This window comes from Lithobates pipiens, unplaced genomic scaffold, assembly GCF_037356315.1.
Source record: "Lithobates pipiens isolate NorthernLeopardFrog02 unplaced genomic scaffold, aLitPip1_a1.2 Scaffold_55, whole genome shotgun sequence".
Taxonomy (NCBI): Eukaryota; Metazoa; Chordata; class Amphibia; order Anura; family Ranidae; genus Lithobates; species Lithobates pipiens.
Window position 1 is genome coordinate 2,743,363 of NW_027507877.1, and position 21,717 is coordinate 2,765,079.

At 46.2% G+C, this 21,717-nt stretch overlaps 1 protein-coding gene across 1 annotated transcript in view; it reads left to right on the forward strand.

Annotated features, from left to right (window-relative positions):
- LOC143957700 (cytosolic phospholipase A2 gamma-like) overlaps positions 1–21,717 on the forward strand; it is a 71,016-nt gene that overhangs the window by 37,506 nt on the left and 11,793 nt on the right. The window contains exons 11-12 of the mRNA XM_077467393.1: positions 2,508–2,552; positions 5,752–5,778. Of these exons, the coding sequence (XP_077323519.1) occupies positions 2,508–2,552; positions 5,752–5,778 (72 nt within the window). The remainder of the gene's footprint in view (positions 1–2,507; positions 2,553–5,751; positions 5,779–21,717) is intronic.

Genomic DNA, 21,717 nt, shown 5'->3' on the forward strand with positions numbered 1-21,717 from the left:
TTTCTTGAAGCGGGAAGGGTGACCCCCCTGTAATGTGTGAAGTAGCAACCTCAACCTGGGCTCCTGCCACCATGCGCCCAACAGGTTTCACTCCACCCCCAGGAGCCCACCCTCATTGGAATCCATGTATCTGGTATGGATAGGGGGGGCATGCCTGTGCACCTCCTAGTGGATGGGCCACCACTGGTCACTCTGCCCTATGAGGAGGCACTGCTTTCATTCTATATTGGCATTGTAATATCGAAAAGAACAATAGTTATGTCGGACAATCCAATAGAAGATGAATTTCATGTTGAGTGCTGCCTGTCTGCTGGCCGTCTTTCCACAAAACCTTGGATTCCCAGCATGCTTTTCAGATTCTCCATTTCTAAGGACTACATATCCCACAGTACGTTTGATTTCTGTGCTGACTCCACCTCCTGAACCCCCCCCCCCCCCCCCCCCAGAATGCAGGCTGTGTGAAAGGTTTGACAAATGCCTGCTCAGAGGGAATAGGGACTCCATTTCAGTTATAGGAGGTCCCAATGTGTGGTCTTCACAATCGTGAAGACGTTCCAGAGTAATAGGAGGAGGAGGCTGGATATAATTGGAACATGAAGATTGGATTTTATATTCTCGCTATCGGGGCTTTTTTTTCTTTTGAGTAGGTGCAGAACCCCGCCCCCCCCCCCCCCCATTTGTCACCCCTTGTCTCCACCCTCCTCCCACCTCTGAACACTGTCTCTTGGTTCCACCCCTTTTAGAGACTACAGAACCAAGTATCCATTTGTAGGAAATGTGTTTAATGATAAAGTAAAATGTATCCCCTTTAGCAACAATGGACTCCTCCCTCAACAGATTCATCCCAGCCATGATTGACCCTACAGCAACATAAGACCCACCCCCCAGCAACTATAGACCCTCCAGCACCGCTTGCCATTTCATACATTCCGTGCTGGAACTGCATTCCTGCCAATAGAAACCCTGCTCACTATAGATAAGTTTTAAAGCTCAATGCCAGGCTATTCATATAATATTAGTATTCGCTCCCACTGCAATGCTTTTCCTTTGCAGCGCTTTGCCCTGCAGTAATACCCTTTCCCCACTAGATGTCCCCAGTCTTCCAGGTAGAATACACAGCATCATTTAATCCGTGACACTGAGGGCATCCTGTGGACACAGGACGTCATGTACCCCACCCCCTCAGGGGGCGTTGCGATGGCATGATCCAATCACAGTGTAATGGTGTGGAGAGAGGCGCTGACACTTCATCAGCATTGCACCCTTCCTTCCTTCCTTCCACAATGAGCAGATGTTTTTTTTTTTTTTTTTTTTTTTTCTAAAATGTGTATTTTAAAACTAGGTGGTGGTTTTCTGACTAATGACAAGGAACCACCTCAGTGATAATAATGAAGAGGACAGCGATCTGTCATTGGTGACGTCATCCCGCAGCTATACTGCAATTGCATACCATGCCATTTATAGTAAACATTATGGGGTCAATGAATGTGATGTCTGCATGGCTCCAATGAAATATGTCAAATTCTGTGTTATAGAACGATCTCCTATGGTCATAAGTGCCATCTAGTGGCCAAAATCAATTTTTTCCTAAATGTGGTATTTAAAAAAAAAAAAAAGCCAAGGAATGGCCACTAGATGGTGCTTTATAATCAGAATAAGTAGTTCTATAACACAGAATATGGCAAGTTTTGTTGACGCAATCATGAACTTTTACTTTTTTTTTTTTTTTTTTTTTTTTAATACATATACCTCAATAAAAATACAGCATAATGTGAATATTAACCCCTTCAGCCCCGTAAGGATTTACCCCCTTACTTACCAGGCCATTTTTTTGTGATGCGCCACTGCATCATTTTGATTTGACAATTGTGTGGTTGTGTGACATTGTAACAAAACAAAATTGATGTTTGTTTCCCCACAAATGGAGCTTTCTTTTGGTGGTATTTGATCACATCCTGCGGTTTTTATATTTTGCGCTATTAACAAAAATTTTTTATTTTCCCCCGGGACTGACATTGCGGCAGACAAATCTGAACCCAAATGCCACTTTTTGTGGACTCTTGACATTATTACATTGTTCAGTGCTAACACTAGGGGGTGATCAAGGGGTTAAGTGTATTCCCTGGGTGTGTTCTAACTGTGGGGGGTGGGGGGGCAGATGGGCTGACTGGGACAACACAGATCATTGTTTCTGATCACTGGGGACAGTAGATAACTGTCATATCTCCTATCAGAATGGGGATCTGCTTGTCTACACTGGCAGATCCCCTTTCTGCTTCTGGACTAGGCGACCATGGGTTGCTTGCTCCCACAGGATGAAGTGAGTGCTGCACTGCAGTGCAGGTACAGGAATATGTGCAGCACTGCCAACCTGCTGCAGTACAGCTGACAAGCTCACGTGTGTGTGTGTGTGTGTGTGTGTGTGTGTGTGTTTTTAAAAAAAAAATAAAAAAAAAAAAAAAAAAAATCACACCTTGATGCCATGATTATTTTTATTTTTTTTCCAGGAAGCTGGAGTAGAGTCAAGAGTTGGATTACTGGTGAAGAGGCAGGTAAGGAGACTTCATCTTCTTCCATATACTGATCAGCTAAGATAACATTATGACCACTACAGATGGGCTCCGTCTAGGCGTCCAAAAGGATCGCCTGACTTTTCAGCCAATTGGGAAATGGGTATCAGACCCGCACTTGCTGATTGGCGGAGAGGCGACTCCGTGTTAGAAAAGTGAATATTCATTTGCTTTTAGAACACATCTGGGTGGACTGCAATGCTCTGCACTCTTGAGTCCACCCTATTTTGAAGCCTCTTGCAGCCATAGGCTCTAATCGGGTCCTGCAAAAAAAACAGCCCTGCCACTGTAAATCGGGCGTTCGGCATCCTGAAAGGGGCTGGACCTAGGAATAGGGAGTAGCCACGGCGGCCATAGATTCAAGCTGTGCATAAATCTAGCCATATAGTGGGTGGTGTATATAGAAGGGGCAGTGCCCTTAACGGATGGGCCACCCCCACCCCCCCCCCCTGCCCCCCAGTCCAGGGACCTGGAAGATCCAAACTCCGTGGTTGTGATGACGTGGAGCCTGAATTGGCAGCAAAGATGTCAGCAGAGAGGACTGCAGACCACTCTCTGCTACAAAAATGGGTCTGCGGAATACAAAATGAACTGCACTCCTGTGATCCATAGGAGAAGTAAAACCAAATGAAAAATTCCTTTTTAAATATAGCGTAATAGTTACTATGTAACTATATAATGCTGGGGGGGGGGGGGTCCCCTTGGTCTGCCTGTAAAGTGGTGCATCTGTACCATGTAGAGAACCTTCTGCAGCAATAATGACCTTTTTTGAAAGCAAAAAACTACATTCTCCCTGCAAGGTTTCTTTACTTTATAAACAACAGCTTGGGGAGCCGGTCTGTATGATGGAGCCACAATGTAGTGCACTCGGAACAAGATTTGTTTTTTTTTGTGGGATACATTCTGGTGTCTCTTCCACAGACTTTGTATAGCAGTAACAGGTGCAGAAAAATTGGGCTTTGGGTGTTGGTGCCTTCAATCTGTAACCCTATAAGAGGTACTCTTGATGAATCCAGTAATGGCTGGGCATCATCAAGGAGCAAGTGGCTGACGCTGTGGTAAAATAACTCTGCTTACTCTTCCATGGCTGATGTTGGGGGCTATGGTGGGAATAGATGTGGACAAGGAGGCAGGTTTATCCACGCCAGCAACTGCAGGGGACTGCACACTTGTCTCTGCTTGTGTGACGAAGAATGAGGGAGGTTTAGTAAGCCAGTCCACCACCACCTCCTCTGCATGCTGTGGATGGATGGCATGGGCAAACTCGCTATTCAGAGGAAATGATGCCCTGCCTGAGGACTGACCACGTCCACCTTCGCCTGTGGACACCTTTGTTGCTGGCCACCTCACAGTGCCAAGGTAAAGTCTGCCTCTATTTTTATAGTGTTGTGGTGGGAATAAGAGCAATGAGCCATGATTGGAGAGAGTCATGAGTGCCCAATCATGGCTCTGACTGTGCTCTGTGCCCTGATTAGGCAACCCTTTCATTTCTTCAGCCAATCGGGGCTTCCAGTGCACTGTGCAGCGTTTGGCGGACCTTTGGAATTTGGATGTTTGCCGAACAGCAGATATTCAGCCCCCAACTCATGCTCGGGCTGAACCGTTCACCCCACAACACAAATGACCACCCACCATAACCCATCAAGGCAATGACTTCACGAGACCTCTGAGGATATGTTATGGTGTCTGGTACCTAGTCGTCGGTAGTAGATCGTTTTTGATTTCAGTTGGGAGGTGAGGCCTCCATGAATCAGACTATATATATATATATATATATATATATATATATATATATATATATATATATATATATATATATATATATATATATATATATATATATATATATATATATATATATATAAATTTTTTTTTTTTTTTCAGACCATCCCACAGATGCTTAATTGGACTGAGATCTGGAAAATATGGAGGCAAAGTCACTTAACTTTGTTCCTCAAACAAGTCTTGCATTCATCAGACCAGGCCACCTTCTTTCATTGCTCTGTGGTCCAGTTCTGATGCTCATGCTCATTGTAGGTGCTTTTGGCTGTGGAAATAGATCACCATGGCCACCCTGACTGGTCTGCTCAATGATGCTGTCCCTCCCCCACCACGTCCATGAATCAATGACACCTTCCCTCCCCCCCTGCCACGTCCATGAATCAATGACACCTTCCCTCCCCCCTGCCACGTCCATCAATCAATGGGCCTTGGCCGCCCATGACCCTGTTGCCAGTTCACTGGTGTTCCTTCCTTGAACCACTTTTTTTGATTGGTCCTGACCACTGCAGAATGAGAACAGCCCACAAGAGCTGCAGCTTTGGAGTTGTCCAACTGCTCTGAGAGTCTTCACAGAAGTCCTTGCACTGGGGGGAGGGAGATGGGTTTTACAGAAGGGTGGGGGGGGAGGGAGATGGGTTAGACAGAGTGGTCAGGGGTGAAAGGTGGGAGAGAAGGGGGAAGATGGGTTGGAGAGCAGGGATGGATTGGACAGAAAGGTGGGGAGGGGAGAGATGGAGATGGGTTGGGGAGGGTGGGAGTTACGGTGGAGTGGGGCACTCGTAAGCCCTGCAGCGGGGATGAGCCAAAAAAATGTATTGGTACATTTTTGAGGTAGCTCGAGGTGTAGTAGAAACCGTAACCGTTACTAGAAAAATGTAGTTTCTTTGATTTTATTTCCTGATTTATTTATATTTTAGATGTATATGGATATCACTTCAAGGGGGAGCACCTGGGCCCTTGCCTCACAAATAGAGTATAGTGACTACCCTTGGGGCTGTGTGTCATTTAATTATCTGATGGCCTTTTAGACATGTGGATAACTTTGCAATGGATATGAATGGTTGGGTGTGGGTAGTAGTATTCTCAGGCATCCTTCAATGAAAGGGAAGTTTTCTTTGTTTTACCAGAGTTCATCTTATAAGAGGATATTGGTAGGCAATGAAATCCTGGGATTGAAAAGCCAATTATGTACAAAGGAAATGAGAGGGATCTTTTGACTTGGGATGTTGATTGATATGAACTTGTATACCATGCTTGGTTAACATTTACTTTGCTAGATGGATTGATCACTAACTAAATGGCAATCTTCAGTAACTGGCAATTTTACTACATGTTGTGCGCTCTTCAGTGGAGGTGGAGTCCTTCATTCTGTAAATGTTCTCTGTGTTTCACTTTACAGAACGGCCATATATCGGGATAGTACCAGGTATGTAATGGTAATAAATGGAATTAAAATCATGGGGCCATTGGTGGGAATGGAGGTGTGTAGATTGCAGCTTATCAATACAGGGAGATCTCAGCTAACCCGGGGCAGTGATATGGGGGATGGAATGTAATTGTAGATGATCAATAAATGGCAATCATGGAAACGCCAAATCATCTTTTAATACTTTAGTATATTGATACATCTGATGTATTAAAGGGTATCATCCCTGGACCAAATTGCGATTTTTCTCAAGTCATCTTCCAGGACGGCACACCTGAGAGATGAGAGGCTCCTCCCTACAGGAAACACAATCAATCGACAGCTGTTTTAAGTCCCCACCCTTCCCCTTGATCCTCAGTTTTTGATTGTGTTTCTCCCTACACAGCGAAACTGTTTTTTTTCCAAATGACCCGAAGCCTGGGGCTGGTGGTCTCCCCCTGGGAGCCGGACCACAAGCTTGGGAAGCCTCTGGGTCTGGTAGGATATTCTTGTCCTTCCTGGGGGGGGTTCCCCTATCTTTTCCTCAGGGGGGGCAGCAGAAATTGGAAGAGCCCCCCTGAGAGCTGAAGGACCCTGGGTACAGTGGTGTACCCAGAACTTCAGGGGCCATTATCCTGTCTCCCCTCCTTACCTCTACAGGTGGCTGTTCAGTCGTGGGGTGCTGGCCATCGGTTCTTTCCAGGGGGATCATGTCCCCGACTCCTGGGTCCCCGGTAGCTCGCGTGGGCTTCCGGAGAGGGTGTGGCAACAAGCACCCGCGTCATTTTCAAACTTCTGGAAAATGGCGGCGGCGTTCTTACCCAGGAGGGAAGGCTGAGAGTCAGTAGGAGCAGGCGCCCACATCCTCCTTTCTCTAGAGCGAGGAGGCACCAGTTTACTACGGTGGATGTCTGCCTTAACCACCTCATATGGGAAGATGGGAATGAGGAATGGAAGGCATTGCCCCCCCCCCCCCCCATGTATATAGACTGACTGGTGCAGGACACAGCCTAACCTGGCACCTCCCTATGGGGACAGCAGTTGGGGGGGGGGGGGGGGGAGAGCACTTTGGCGGCTATCCTCCTTGCGTGTGGACCATAAGGATGGAAAAGCAAGCCCACTGGCTGTGGCAAAAAGAGGAAGACAACAACGGTGAGTACTTTCCTTTTGCCGTGGGAATTTAGCTGCAAAATCCCCAATTCCAGCCAGAGGCTTTCTGGGCATTTGAGATCTCCCCTGGGGTCTGGATTCAAATAGCCCTTAAGCTTCTGCTAAAAAAGCCAGCCGCAGCTCCCTCTTACATCAGAGAAGCTGTATGGTGGACAGGTGGTGCAGAGGAACGAGTGTGCCTAAACCACCTCAGATGGGAAAGGGGTAGGTAGGCCATTTCTCCCCCTTCCCCATGTATATACTGACTGGTGCAGTGCAGAACCTGGGGTCGGGATACAAATAGCCCAGACGCCACTGCTAAAACCACCAGCCACAGCTCCCTCTTACAGCAGAGACACTGTGGTTATCGCAGCAGTAGGTTGCCAGCCTCTCCCTACATGCCCAGTTGTGGTACATTAGTAGGGATGAATATAGCATACAGAGGGGACCTGGTAGATACAAAGTTACTTACAGGCCAGGTATACCACTGAATAAGTTATTAATTGGGCAGTGGTTGGTGGATTCAGAAGCTCCCCTGGTCAGCGGGTGCACTAGGTTACCGGCCCTATTAGCCCAGCTGCTAGGAATCTGAAGTTGCTTCACGATGTTTAAAAGCTGACCTAACATTCAAGGATGGGCAGGGACCAAGCTACTGTGTGGCACAGTAGGGGTTCCCTTGTGACAGATCCTCCTTTTGGGGGTTGCTTGCTATAGGTAACTTTCATAAGCGCCAACCTCCCACTCCACCTTTACACTGTGGTTATATTATAGTGTAGGAGGTGAGAAGAAACTTTTTTTTTTATTGGTTTGGGCTACAATCCACTCAGTGGCAGATCTAAAGGCGATTCACCATAGATCGCTTCCTACATCCTTTTAATTGAGGATTTTCTGTGTAAACCTATGCAAGAGCTACATAATTGCTTGTTTGAAGCCTGAAAATGGCTATTTACCCCCCCCCCCCCCAGGCTAAATTGGTAACCTCCTCTTCTAGAGGCTGTCTTAAATTGGTCTCTAGGGCTGGGCTCATTGTGACTTTAGTTGCTAATCGGCACCACCTGGGTTTGAGCTGGCTAGCATTTGCTCAGTCTAATGGAGGTAAGGTAGGACAACAACAACTACTAATAGTAGGGTGTCCAACCATTTTAGGATCTGTTCCTTCACTGGTGGTGAGGTTTAGTATCTACAGCCCAGGCTATGCATATGAAATAAATTGCCTGTTGGTTATTTCAAAAAGGGATAGACCATGACTCCTCATTGGCTGCACACCAGTAGATCAGTAGTGAAAGTTTGTCCTTGCTGGGATGTTTTTGTGGCACAGCAGAAATACACAATGAGATTTGTGACATCTCTGCTTATAAGGGCTATATTGCTGTACATCAGAAATTCACTGCACTGAAGCTTGTTTTCTGTCCTTTATATCCTAAAGGTACTGCTTTGTTTGGCTACAGATCAGAAAAATACAACAGTGAAGGTGATCTGTACTTTCTGGTTTTGTGCTGCACAGCAGAAATGCACATCATTGAGTCTGGTGACATCTCTGCTCATAATGGTTATATTGCTGCACATCAGACATACACAAGATTGAGGTCTGTCTGGGGCTTTGTGTCCTGTATTACTGCTTTGTTGGTTACTTGTCAGAAAGGCAGCAGTGAAGTCTGATGGTCCTGATTTGCGTGGCGTTGTGCTGATTCAGACAGTGCTATTTAACGGCAATGGCTGCCGAGTTTAAACATGCGATTTGACATGTTGAGTCGCATGACAAATCATTTCAATATGGATGTGCTATCTCTATTCAGAGTTTTATTGTTGCACATCAGACATATACAGCATTAAGGTCTGTGAGGTTTTGTGTCCTGTATTACTGCCTTATCAGAAAGGCAGCAGTGAAAATTGATGGTTCGAATTTGTTGGGCTACATAGCAGAAATACAAATTGAACCCCTGCCAGGTGTAGTACATATACTGCCTTTGGTAATCCGTGTAGCACCACAAAGTGGTGTTGTGCTGATTTTTAGCCATGCGATTTGACATGTTGAGTCGCAAAGCCAAATTGCTTCAATATGGATGTGCTATCTCTATTCACAATTGTTATATTGTTGCACATCAGACATATACAAGATTGAAGGTTGTCTGTCCTTTATGTCTTGCATATACTGCCTTATTGGCTGCATATCAGAAAGGACACAGCAGTGAAGGTTGCTTGTCTTTTTCTGATTTTTGTTTTTGCTGCTCAGCTGAGAGACACATTGAGGATGGTGGCCTCTCTGCTCAGTATTGGTATATTGCTACACATCAGACATACACAAAGATTGAATGTTTGTGTCCTGTATGTCCTATATTTACTGCCTTATCGTTTGTATATCAGGCACAGCAGTGAGCAGTGTTTCTCATGGATACACAGCAGGGGTTTGTTGGCTGCAATCCTCCAGGGAGTCACAGCATTGGGGACCCCTTACTTGTTCGACCTGAAAATTGCAATTTTTTTTCCCTGCGACCTGTGTAATCTTGAGGTCTGTGGATCCAGGAATCAGGGACTGCTGGTGTCGCACAGACACAAATGGTACCCATTGGAAGCCATAGTATATGACTTCTCATGCGTCTTGCAGTCCCAAGTCGCAGGTTGGGTCGCACGGGTGTGGGAACCCTAAACTTATCTGTCCCTTCTGATTGAGGTTTTGCTACAAAGCAGGAATACTCATCATGGCGTTATTGTTTTATTTTGCAGCAGACCAGAAAGATTGCAGCTGTAAAGGCTGTCTGTCTTTTTCCTCAGTGTCTGCTTTTGTTGTTGCACAGCAGAAATACTCAAGATTGAAGCTTGTTGGTGCTTTCGGTTTCAGAAAAACACAATGCTGCAGGTTGCTTGTGTCCTTTCTCAGTGTTGGTTCTATCTGAACTACACTGCAGAAGTGCATGACAAAGGATTGTCTTGTGTTCCATATTTTTCCCTGTGGCATAGCAGAAATGCACAACATGGGAGTTGGTGTTCATATTAATCTTATAACTGTATTTGGTGGTTTGTCAGAAATACACAACATAGAAGTTTGGGTCTTTCTGTCTTTATATTTATAGCCTTGTTTTGCTGTACATGGGTAAAACACAACAGTAAAGGGGGTTCCTGTCCTTTCTGTATTTATATCAGTTATGACCTAGCTAGCTGCACTTCAGAAATACACAGCATTTAGGGTTTGCTTGAGTCTTAATGTTTTTACATCTTGGCAGCACATCAGAAAACCAGACTGAGGACTGTTTGTTTACATTGAGGTTCAGATTTGAGTCTATTCCCATATTTCATATATGGGTTTAGCTAGTCACACTCGGGTACACAACATTGTCTATGCTTGTGTGCTTTCTGTCTAAATCTATTGTGTCGTGCCCACAATCTATGATCATTTTATTTGTGATATTAATACATGTATCACCTTTTTTGTATTTCAGCCTTCTTTTCCATGGAGGGGCCAGGAGTTCGGGCTGCAGATGCCACATGTCAGAAAACCTCGAACCCTTACATTCAGGGATGTCAGAACCATTTCCTAGGGTTGAAGCCCTGTAGGGTTATGGGACACTGGAGGAAGGGGATAATGAATCGCCCTGTTTAGTAAGAACTTGGAGAGTTCTGTTCAGAGGAGTATTAGGGCCTGAGAATGAAGTATAAAGATGTATACCCGATCAAATAGGTTTCGGCTCGGTGCATGGCCTTCATTTCGCCCTTTTAGCAAAACTAGACGTAGCAATATGGGTAGTCTACTCCTGCTAGGGACTTTACTTACGCCTGAGAGCCTACTTCAGGAGATTAAAGACATTAGGGCATGCCTTAAACCCAGGGTTCAAGCTTCTGTTAATCTATTTCCCTTAAGTAGGCTTCCCTTTAGTCTTTTGCTGACATAAAGATAAAAAGGAACAAAAAAAAAAAAATTGTCTGTCGGGGCCCCCCCTTTTTTGCAGTTTTATTTCCCTCAACAGGCTAGTGTTAAGACAGGCCCTCTTATTGATTAATGTAGTGTCCTTGTCTTACACAGGTCTCTTATTTATCTTTTTAGTGGTTCTAAGTAGCACCTACAGGCACAATAGGCCATGGTTGTTAGATGTGTGAGATAGGCAACATTGCTAACCTACAAGTTTAACATGTTTTCTCATTCAATTTTTAAGAGCCCATTTCACCTAGATACTGCATCCGAAGCGGAAAAGGCAGGAACATCTGTGGAGCAGACCTGCAGATCAGCCGTATGATCCAGCTAAGATAGCTTCATCAAGCATATGAGCGTATGGAGTGGAGGTAAAGCTCACTGCAGAACCAAGGTTCGCCAAGAGGGTCTTGCAGTGGCCCCACCCTAAGGTAGGCCTGAGGTACTTGTTTATCCTCTCAGGTGTGCCATCCTGGAAGATGACTTGAGAAAGGTACCAGTTACTTACCGGTAACTGTCTTTCTGGGAAATCTTCCAGGACGGCAGGCCTACTTCCCGCCCATTGGAGGAGGGAAAATTGCAGAACACTAGAAGGTGAGTACCTAATGAGGAATGATTTTCCCTTGTGAACCTGGTTCAGGAGTTACTTCTCTACAAACTCATCAAGGGGAAGGGTGGGGAATTAAAACAGCTGTCGATTGATTGTGTTTCCTGTAGGGAGGAGCCTCTCATCTCTCAGGTGTGCCGTCCTGGAAGATTTCCCAGAAAGACAGCTACCGGTAAGTAATTGGTACCTTTCACACTTATTTCTTAGCACATAGGAGGCTTTTTTGTATAATTTAAATGTACCTGGACTATACTTTTTATAGTAAGCAAACCAATGTGAATATATGCATTTTTAGTTTAATTGGTTTTAGTTTAGGACACGGGACTTGCTACACACATCCCCCAAAAAAACACATCCTAGTGCACAGGACGCTTGTAGCACTTTCAGTCCTTCTGCTACATTCCCCCTTCTACTCCAACGCAACTCTCATACCATTCATCAAAGCCAGACTTGCTGTGTAATTACAGCCGCTCTACAAGTCACTGCTGTGTGTGTAAAAAAAAAAAAAAAAAAAATAATTGGCAACTGTTCAGACAGGAGATGGAGAGATATATAAAGTAACATTTATAAAACAATCTATTACTTTGTATCTCTCTATCTCCTGTCTGATCAATTTTTATTAGCCTCGTCATTTTGAATCTTTATCTCCCTCCTAAACAACGTTTGCCAACTGTTATTCTGTATTGTCCCTCCTGCTTGAGCAATGTTGATAGAAAATGTTACTTTGTATCTCTATAGTGCGCACGCTATGTGTATAAACAATGTTACTTTGTTCATACATGATAGATACAATGTTTATAAATGTCGTGATAGGCTCGGTTCACACAGGGGGCGATGCGAGGCGACACGACTTGCCTCGCCGCGACCTCAGCGGCGACTTGCAAATGACTTCTGTATGCAAGTCGCCCCGAGGTCGCCCAAAAGTAGTACAGAAACCTTATTTTTTCTGAGTCGGAGCGACTCGAGTCGCTCCTCTTAGAACGGTTCCATTGTACAGAATGGGGGCGACTTGTCAGGTCGCGGCACGGCAAGTCGTGTCGCCCCCCCTGTGTGAACCGGCCCTTAAGGTGCTTTTTTGGCAACTGTATCTTCTACAGCTTTTGTATTTACACAGCAGCTCCGGATGTGTTGACAGTTAAGCTGGCTACACCTTTATATAACTGAATTTATTTTATTCATTTAGATTTATCATAAACTATGTAGTGTAAGGTCCTGCCTGATTGCATACAATTTGAGAGTGTTTGTTTGACCTCCATGTTGTCTGGCTTTGGTAAATGTAAAGTTGTATAATGTGTAGCCAGCTTTAGGAATTGCCGGATGGTGTAAGGAGGGGATGGGGGAGGGGCTGTAGGATGGGGGAGTTTGTACTTTGAGGTTTTATTAGATGTGTGTAGCATGCTTGGTGTCCACAACTGGTTAATGTACACAACGGAGGAGTCATCTTATATCTGCACATAGTCAGTTGAAGCAACTTCACAAGTGATAAAACTTTTTTTTATTTTTTTATTTATATAACAATTGTTTAACTTCATTAACCATTAATTCTGATTATCAATAATTAATGTTTTCCTCCCCCTGTGTATAATTTCATAACACTAATACAGTGATCAGTGATAAAAAAATGCACAGTCACTGTACTAATGACACTGCCTGGGAAGGGGTTAAACATCTAGGGTGATCAAAGGGTTGACTGTGCCTAATCCTGTGTTTTGTGTACATTGTGTGCCGCTTTTACTAAGAAAAGTGATGGGTTTTATTCCTTGTTTTGCGGGGGAAAACAAAATTCATAATTCGCCCTAGCAGAACGGAGTACTGCATTGTTTACATAGCAAGCACTCTATTCTGTGTCTGTCTGACGATCAGCAGACATCCAATGCCCAGAATTCATCGATCAGCTGATGTGGAGTGCAGAATATCATACATATACATGATTCTGCACAGGAGGGCCGCCCTCTAGCTGTATATGTGCTGTAGGGTCCTTCAGGGGATAAGCTGTGTGGCTGGAGGAGGCTCATTTAAAGCTGAAGTTTAATCTGCCTATATTTTTCCTTTTCCTGGTCCCTCCCACTAGACATGTCATGTGGTTTGTAATTTTTTTTTTTTTTGTTTTCGGGTCATTCATTGATTGCGATTCATGAATCTGAAAAATAAGAAATCCCAAAATTCAAAAGGATCACCAAACTATTAATGATATGTATTGGAATTCCCTTTTCAAATTTGGCTGTTTAGCGAACGTAAGAAATCCAAATTTATTTGACGTTCCGAATTATCCGAAATAACGATTGCCGCATCGAAACGAATGGAACAAATTAATACTACACGCTTTTTTTATTTTATTTTTAAGCATTCCACTCCATTCGTTTTTAGCTACAGCATTTGTTTTGGATAATTTGTAACTTCAAATTTTTGTATTCATTACGTTAAATTTGAAAGTGAATTCCAATACTTGTAATAAGTCATTTGTTACTTTTTAGAATTTTCGTTTTTTTTTTTTCCAAATTTACAAACTTTTTTTTGAATTTTCTAAAATTTAGGATTCACTAAGTTTCAGAAACCGGGTTTTGTTCGGATATTTCTGAATTGACAAATTTTGTTGCGTTTCATTTAAATGAATTTTGAAATGAATTGCACATGTCTACCTCCCCACCCCGGCTGATTGATATAGAAGAGTAGTGATGGCCGAACGGTTCGCCCGGCGGTCGTTTCGCGGCGAATTTCCGACATTCGCGGTCCGCACGTTCGAACGCCTTTTTCCGTCGTTCGCCGCGGCGGACTTGCGTGTTTAATGTATACAAGAACTTTAACCTTTGGTGACACGTTTATCATGTGATACAGGACAGCCAATTGAGACATGACAGCACATGGACACTTGTACATTCCCCCTAACCTATAAATACACCCGATCCGGTGGCCATTTTACATTCTTTCTTCTGTTAAGATAGGGACAGGTTCCTGTGTGGAGTAGGGAGAGATAAACCACTAGCTATTTGGTACACAAAAGTTCTTTTCAGGACTGGTATAGGTGTTAGGTGTTGATAGGTTTGCTGTGCTGCTGATTCTTGCAGCAGCCTGAGTGTCTTTTGTTAGTTTAGAGAAAGGGAAAGGACGGTGTATGCTACAGGGACAGCCAGATTAGTCTTTCATCATCATCATCATCATCATCATCATTAGCTGTTACTATCAAGGTCCACAAAAGAGCTGTTCCAGTAACCACTAATCGTTCTCTTTTTTTGCCAATTTGTATAGGGACAGGAAGGAAGCAGTGTTGTCAGGCAGTGAGGGTAATTTTAAAGACTTGCTGTTATTATTAGTTCCACAAAGGTTCTTTTCAGGACTGGTATCAGTGGTACAGTAATAGGCTTGTACATGTATAATATTCTTTCTTCCAAATATAGAAAGGATATTATACTTGACTGCTGCCCTTCTGCTGCAGTCTGCTAAACATTCACAACTCACTTGTTCCACAAAAGTTCTTATAAGGACTGGTAACTTGGTATAGGGTGCTACGGTACATAGGCTTGAGTGCGGTACAGTCTGCTGTTCTGTAAGGACCGCTATCGGTCCACAATAGATAGGGTTGACGTGCACCACTGCTGACCGCTGCCCTATACTGCAGCAGTCCTTCAGCGGTATAGGGACTGACGTACAGTCTGCTAATCACTAACACACAACCTGCTTGTTCCACAAAAGTTCTTATAAGGACTGGTAACTTGGTATAGGGTGCTACGGTACATAGGCTTGAGTGCGGTACAGTCTGCTGTTCTGTAAGGACCGCTATCGGTCCACAATAGATAGGGTTGACGTGCACCACTGCTGACCGCTGCCCTATACTGCAGCAGTCCTTCAGCGGTATAGGGACTGACGTACAGTCTGCTAATCACTAACACACAACCTGCTTGTTCCACAAAAGTTCTTATAAGGACTGGTAACTTGGTATAGGGTGCTACGGTACATAGGCTTGAGTGCGGTACAGTCTGCTGTTCTGTAAGGACCGCTATCGGTCCACAATAGATAGGGTTGACGTGCACCACTGCTGACCGCTGCCCTATACTGCAGCAGTCCTTCAGCGGTATAGGGACTGACGTACAGTCTGCTAAACACTAATACACAACCTGCTTGGTCCACAAAAGTTCTTATAAGGACTGGTAACTTGGTATAGGGTGCTACGGTACATAGGCTTGAGTGCGGTACAGTCTGCTGTTCTGTAAGGACCGCTATCGGTCCACAATAGATAGGGTTGACGTGCACCACTGCTGACCGCTGCCCTATACTGCAGCAGTCCTTCAGCGGTATAGGGACTGACGTACAGTCTGCTAAACACTAATACACAACCTGCTTGGTCCACAAAAGTTCTTATAAGGACTGGTAACTTGGTATAGGGTGCTACGGTACATAGGCTTGAGTGTGGTACAGTCTGCTGTTCTGTAAGGACCGCTATCGGTCCACAATAGATAGGGTTGACGTGCACCACTGCTGACCGCTCACCTATACTGCAGCAGTCCTTCAGCGGTATAGGGACTGACGTACAGTCTGCTAATCACTAACACACAACCTGCTTGTTCCACAAAAGTTCTTATAAGGACTGGTAACTTGGTATAGGGTGCTACGGTACATAGGCTTGAGTGCGGTACAGTCTGCTGTTCTGTAAGGACCGCTATCGGTCCACAATAGATAGGGTTGACGTGCACCACTGCTGACCGCTGCCCTATACTGCAGCAGTCCTTCAGCGGTATAGGGACTGACGTACAGTCTGCTAAACACTAATACACAACCTGCTTGGTCCACAAAAGTTCTTATAAGGACTGGTAACTTGGTATAGGGTGCTACGGTACATAGGCTTGAGTGCGGTACAGTCTGCTGTTCTGTAAGGACCGCTATCGGTCCACAATAGATAGGGTTGACGTGCACCACTGCTGACCGCTCACCTATACTGCAGCAGTCCTTCAGCGGTATAGGGACTGACGTACAGTCTGCTAATCACTAACACACAACCTGCTTGTTCCACAAAAGTTCTTATAAGGACTGGTAACTTGGTATAGGGTGCTACGGTACATAGGCTTGAGTGCGGTACAGTCTGCTGTTCTGTAAGGACCGCTATCGGTCCACAATAGATAGGGTTGACGTGCACCACTGCTGACCGCTGCCCTATACTGCAGCAGTCCTTCAGCGGTATAGGGACTGACGTACAGTCTGCTAAACACTAATACACAACCTGCTTGGTCCACAAAAGTTCTTATAAGGACTGGTAACTTGGTATAGGGTGCTACGGTACATAGGCTTGAGTGCGGTACAGTCTGCTGTTCTGTAAGGACCGCTATAGGTCCACAATAGATAGGGTTGACGTGCACCACTGCTGACCGCTCACCTATACTGCAGCAGTCCTTCAGCGGTATAGGGACTAAGAGTTTTGTCACAGGGTCATTTAAAAAATGACATGCAGAGGAAGAGGCAGGCCCTTCCGCAGGGGTGGTAGGGGTAGGGCAGGAGCAACAGGCTTGAGCCAAAGTGGGAAGTTGCAGAAGGTGCGTTCAATTACTTTAAAGGATGCACCAGACTTGGTTGAGTGGCTCGCTCAGCCTTACTCTTCTGCACCCTCCTCATCCTCTCGATCTGCACCCTCTTCTTCACTCTCTGCTATGTGCACCCCCAAAGACACTACCACCAACAACACGACCACCACCACCACCACCACATACCTTCCGCTTGAGTCACTGGAATTATTTTCCGATCCATATCAAGAGGACATTTCTGATGCGCAGCCACTCTTGGTATTGGATCAGGAAGAGGAGGTAGCAACAAGCGCTACTCAGCAGTCTGACGCCAGTACCCAGATCAGCCCAAGGAGGAGGTTGGTCCCCGGTGTTGCTGCCTACTCTACTTATAGCGGTGGGGAAGGTGACGTTGATGATGACGTGTCTAGTGATGTCACGTGGGTGCCCACAAGAGAGGAAGAGGAGGGGAGTTCAGAGGGAGATATGGACCAGCAGATAGGGAGGAGAAGCAGCAATGACTTACATTGCACAGCAGGGACAAAGCAGACTGCAAATGTATCAGGAGCGAGTCATCGACCATGTACGGTCACATCTGGCGCTCCCAGGACACCGGCACATGGCTCCGCAGTGTGGGCTTTTTTTAACGTGTCCGCTGCTGACAATAGCGTTGCCATCTGCAATCTTTGCAGTCAACGCGTTAGTCGCGGTAAGCCCAATACTCACCTAGGGACGACCGCCTTAAGAAGGCACATGAGTAGCCATCACCGAGCCCAGTGGGAGCAACGGAACACACAAAGCCACACTGCAGGCTCTCACCGTCCAGCCTCGTCTTCTACTTCTCCTTCTCCTCTCTCCTCACAATTGTCCTCCACTCCACCTTCCATCACGCCAAGCTCACATTTTTCTGCAAAAAGGCAGGCTTCCGTGGGCCTAATGTTTGAGCGTAAAAAAATGATGATGCCGGATAACCCTCTTGCCCAACGGTTGGCGGCTGGCTTGTCAGAACTCATAGCCCGCCAACTACTGCCATATAAACTGGTGGACTCGGAGGCCTTTCGCAAATTTGTGGCCATTGGAACACCACAATGGAAGGTCCCAGGAAGGAAGTATTTCTCAGAGAAGGGCATCCCAGAGCTATATGGCCATGTTCAGCGGCAAGTGAATGTATCTCTGGCACACAGTGTCGGTGCCAAGATACATCTGACCACAGACACGTGGTCTAGCAAACACGGGCAGGGAAGGTATATCAGTTTTACTGCCCACTGGGTGAACCTTCTGACGGCCGTCAAGCATGTAACCTGTGGCACCCGTGTAGATTTGGTTTTACCGCCACGGATTGCATGCAGGCCTGACTCTTCTTCTCCTCCTCCTACTCCATCCTCCTCCCTCTCCTCCTCAGCTGCCTCCTCCTTTTCCGCTGCTAGCGTCTCTTCCACTGCACCGCCCAAGCTCCCCAGAACCTATTCCACATGCCAGGTGAGACGTTGCCATGCCGTGCTGCGTCTGTTGTGCCTGGAAGCAAAGAGCCACACTGGCCCGGCACTCCTTTCAGCTTTGCGTTCACAGGCAGATGAGTGGCTAACACCGCTCAATTTGACAGTTGGTAAAGTGGTGTGTGACAACGGTGCCAATCTGCTTAGCGCATTGAAACAGGGCAAAATCACGCACGTGCCGTGCATGGCACACGTCTTAAACTTGGTCGTGCAGCGATTCCTTGTCAAATACCCTGGGGTCCAGGACATCTTGCGGCAGGCAAGGAAAATCTCGGCCCATTTCAGAAGATCTTACACGGCCATGGCTCGCCTTGCTGACATTCAGCGGCGACACCATCTGCCGGTCAGACGTCTTATTTGCGATTGCCCGACGCGATGGAACTCAACCTTCTATATGCTTGATAGGCTGCTCCAGCAGAAACGTGCAGTTAACGTCTACCTGTATGAACTCTGCGAAAGAAACGGTTCTGGGGAGCTGGGTTTTTTTTCACCGCGCCAGTGGCTGCTCATGCGCGACACATGCAGACTTCTGCGGCCATTTGAGGAGATCACCAAACTGGTCAGTCGCAGCCATGGCGCCATCAGTGACATGGTACCTTATGCCTTCTTTCTGGAGCGTGCATTGCGTCGTGTCATTGATCAGGCTGTGGAGGAGCAGGAGCGGGAAGATGAGGAAGTCGCAATGCTGGATGAATTCCCAGGGGGGGCTACTCTATCTGAGACAAGTCAACAACAGGAGTCTGATGAGGAGTCAGAGGAGGATGGTGCCGGGGCGGATGAGCAGGAGCAAGAAGAGCATGCTTTAAACCTTTCTGGGATCCCTGTTGTGCGAGGATGGGGAGAGGAGAATGAAGAGGACGACATTATCCTGGATGATGAGCAGGAGCCAGGCCACCACACCGCTTCCACTTTAGTGCAAATGGGGGCCTTCATGCTCCAGTGTTTTAATAGGGACCCCCGTATAAAAAGCATGAGGGTCAAGGACCAGTACTGGGTGGCAACGTACTTAGACCCCCGGTACAAACACAAAATGGCGGAAATGTTACCGCCGTCGCAGAGGGCTGTCAGAATGCAGCACTTCCAGGCCTTGCTTCGAGAAATGCTGCATTCTGCTTTTGCGTGCGCTGGCAGAGGAGCAATTCCCACTCCCAGAGAAGGATTTGCGGGTACCAATCCAACAGCGCCTGCAAGAAGAGGCCGGTTTGAAGATGTGTTGGTGACTTCGGATATGAGGTCATTCTTTCAGCCGACCCATCGACAGGTGTCATCCGGATCCAGCATCAGGGAACGCCTAGACCGTCAGGTGTCCGACTACATTGGGTTAACGGCCGATGTGGACGCTCTGAGGAGTGATGAACCCCTAGACTACTGGGTGGGCAGGCTTGACCTCTGGCCAGAGCTTGCCCAATTTGCAATCGAACTGTTGGCTTGCCCCTCATCCAGTGTCCTGTCCGAAAGGACGTTCAGCGCAGCAGGGGGGATTGTGACCGATAAGCGTACTCGCCTAGCTCACCACAGTGTTAACTACCTCACATTTCTAAAAATGAATGAGGCATGGATCTCGGAGGAATTCAACACATGTGACCAGTAGACCATGTATATGTCTATAAACTATTTTTTTAATCAAGCACACAGACCTTCTTAATTCATTTGGCTCACTTCCTTGACCCAAAAAAGCACACCGTACTATATGCCCCTACCCTCCTCTTTGAAGAGGTTGAGCGGTGTCATATTTCTACTGGGGCTGCTTATGATATCCCTGTGCTGTGCTGACTTCCTCCTGGGGGTTCTTATTATGAAGGGATCACACTATCCCTGTGCTGTGCTGACTTCCTCCTGGGGGTTCTTATTATGAGGGGATCACACCATCCTGTCCTGTGCTGCTGTCCTCCGGGGGCTTACGGTGCTGCTGTCCAGTGCTGTATGTCACGGTGCTGCTGTCAGCGCTGTATGTCACGGTGCTGCTGTCAGCGCTGTATGCACGTGCTGCTGTCAGCGCTGTATGTCACGGTGCTGCTGTCAGCGCTGTATGTCCCGGTGCTGCTGTCAGGCGCTGAGTTCACGGTGCTGTCAGCGCTGTATGTCACGGCTGCCTGTCAGCGCTGTATGTCACGGTGCTGCTGTCAGCGCTGTATGTCACGGTGCTGCTGTCAGCGCTGTATGTCACGGTGCTGCTGTCAGCGCTGTACATGTCACGGTGCTGCTGTCAGTGCTCTGTATGTCACGGTGCTGCTGTCAGATGCCTCTATCACGGTGCATGTGTCATTCCGGTATGTCACGCTGCTGGTGATCATCTCCTGCACCCTCTTCTTTGCCTACCCTGGTCCCTGACCTTCCCTCTCCTCCATTGCCTTCATTAGCTCCATAGTCCTGAATTGTTAGAACAATTTCCAAATAAAATAAAAATGCTTGTAGTTATCGAGTCCAAATTCACCTCATACATGTATTATGTCATTGTCCAGATGGTGGGACTACGTTTTACCCCCTAATAATTACCACGTGGCCGCAAATTCGACATGAAGGTTTGCAAAGTTCGCCTCCCATTGAAGTCAATGGGGCCCCGCGGCGAACGTTCGGTTTCGCGAAACGTTGGGTCCGTTCGCATTCGCGTTCGCGAAACGTCCCCGTCGGAGTTCGTCCATCACTATAGAAGAGGCTTAAACTTTAATTTTGTCTCTCCTCTGTCCTCCAAAGCAGCTGATCGAAAACGATCAATTCCATCAGCTGCTTTACTGGAAATAACTCAATTCTTTATTGCTTCCAGTTTCTGATGTCAGAGGGAGAAAAAAAGGAAGTTTGTCTAGTGCATCCAATGCAACCGATCACATTAGCAGGCAGTGGGGGAGGAGGGAGCTCCTTCTCCTCCTTCTCCTCCTTCTCCTCCTTCTCCTCCTTCTCCTCCTTCTCCTCCTTCTCCTCCTTCTTTTTTTCTTCTTTTTCTCTTCTCTTTCCCCCCTTCTTCTTCTTTTCCCCCCTTCTTCTTCTTCTTCTTTCCCCCCTTCTTCTTCTTCTTCTTCTTCTTTCTTCTTCTTTCTTCTTCTTCTTCTTCTTCTTCTTCTTCTCTTTCTTCTTTCTCTTCTTCCTTCTTCTTTTCCTTCTTCTTTCCTTCCTTCTTCCTTTCTTCTTCTTCTTCTTCTTCTTCTTCTTTCTTCTTCTTCTTCTTTTCTTCTTCCTTCTTCTTCTTCTTCTTCTTCTTCTCTTCTTCTTCTTCTTCTTCTTCTTCTTTCTTCTTCTTTTCTCTTCTTCTTTCCTTCTTTCCTTCTTCTCTTCTTTCCTTCTTCTTCCTATCTTCTTCCTTCTTCGTCTTCTTCTTCT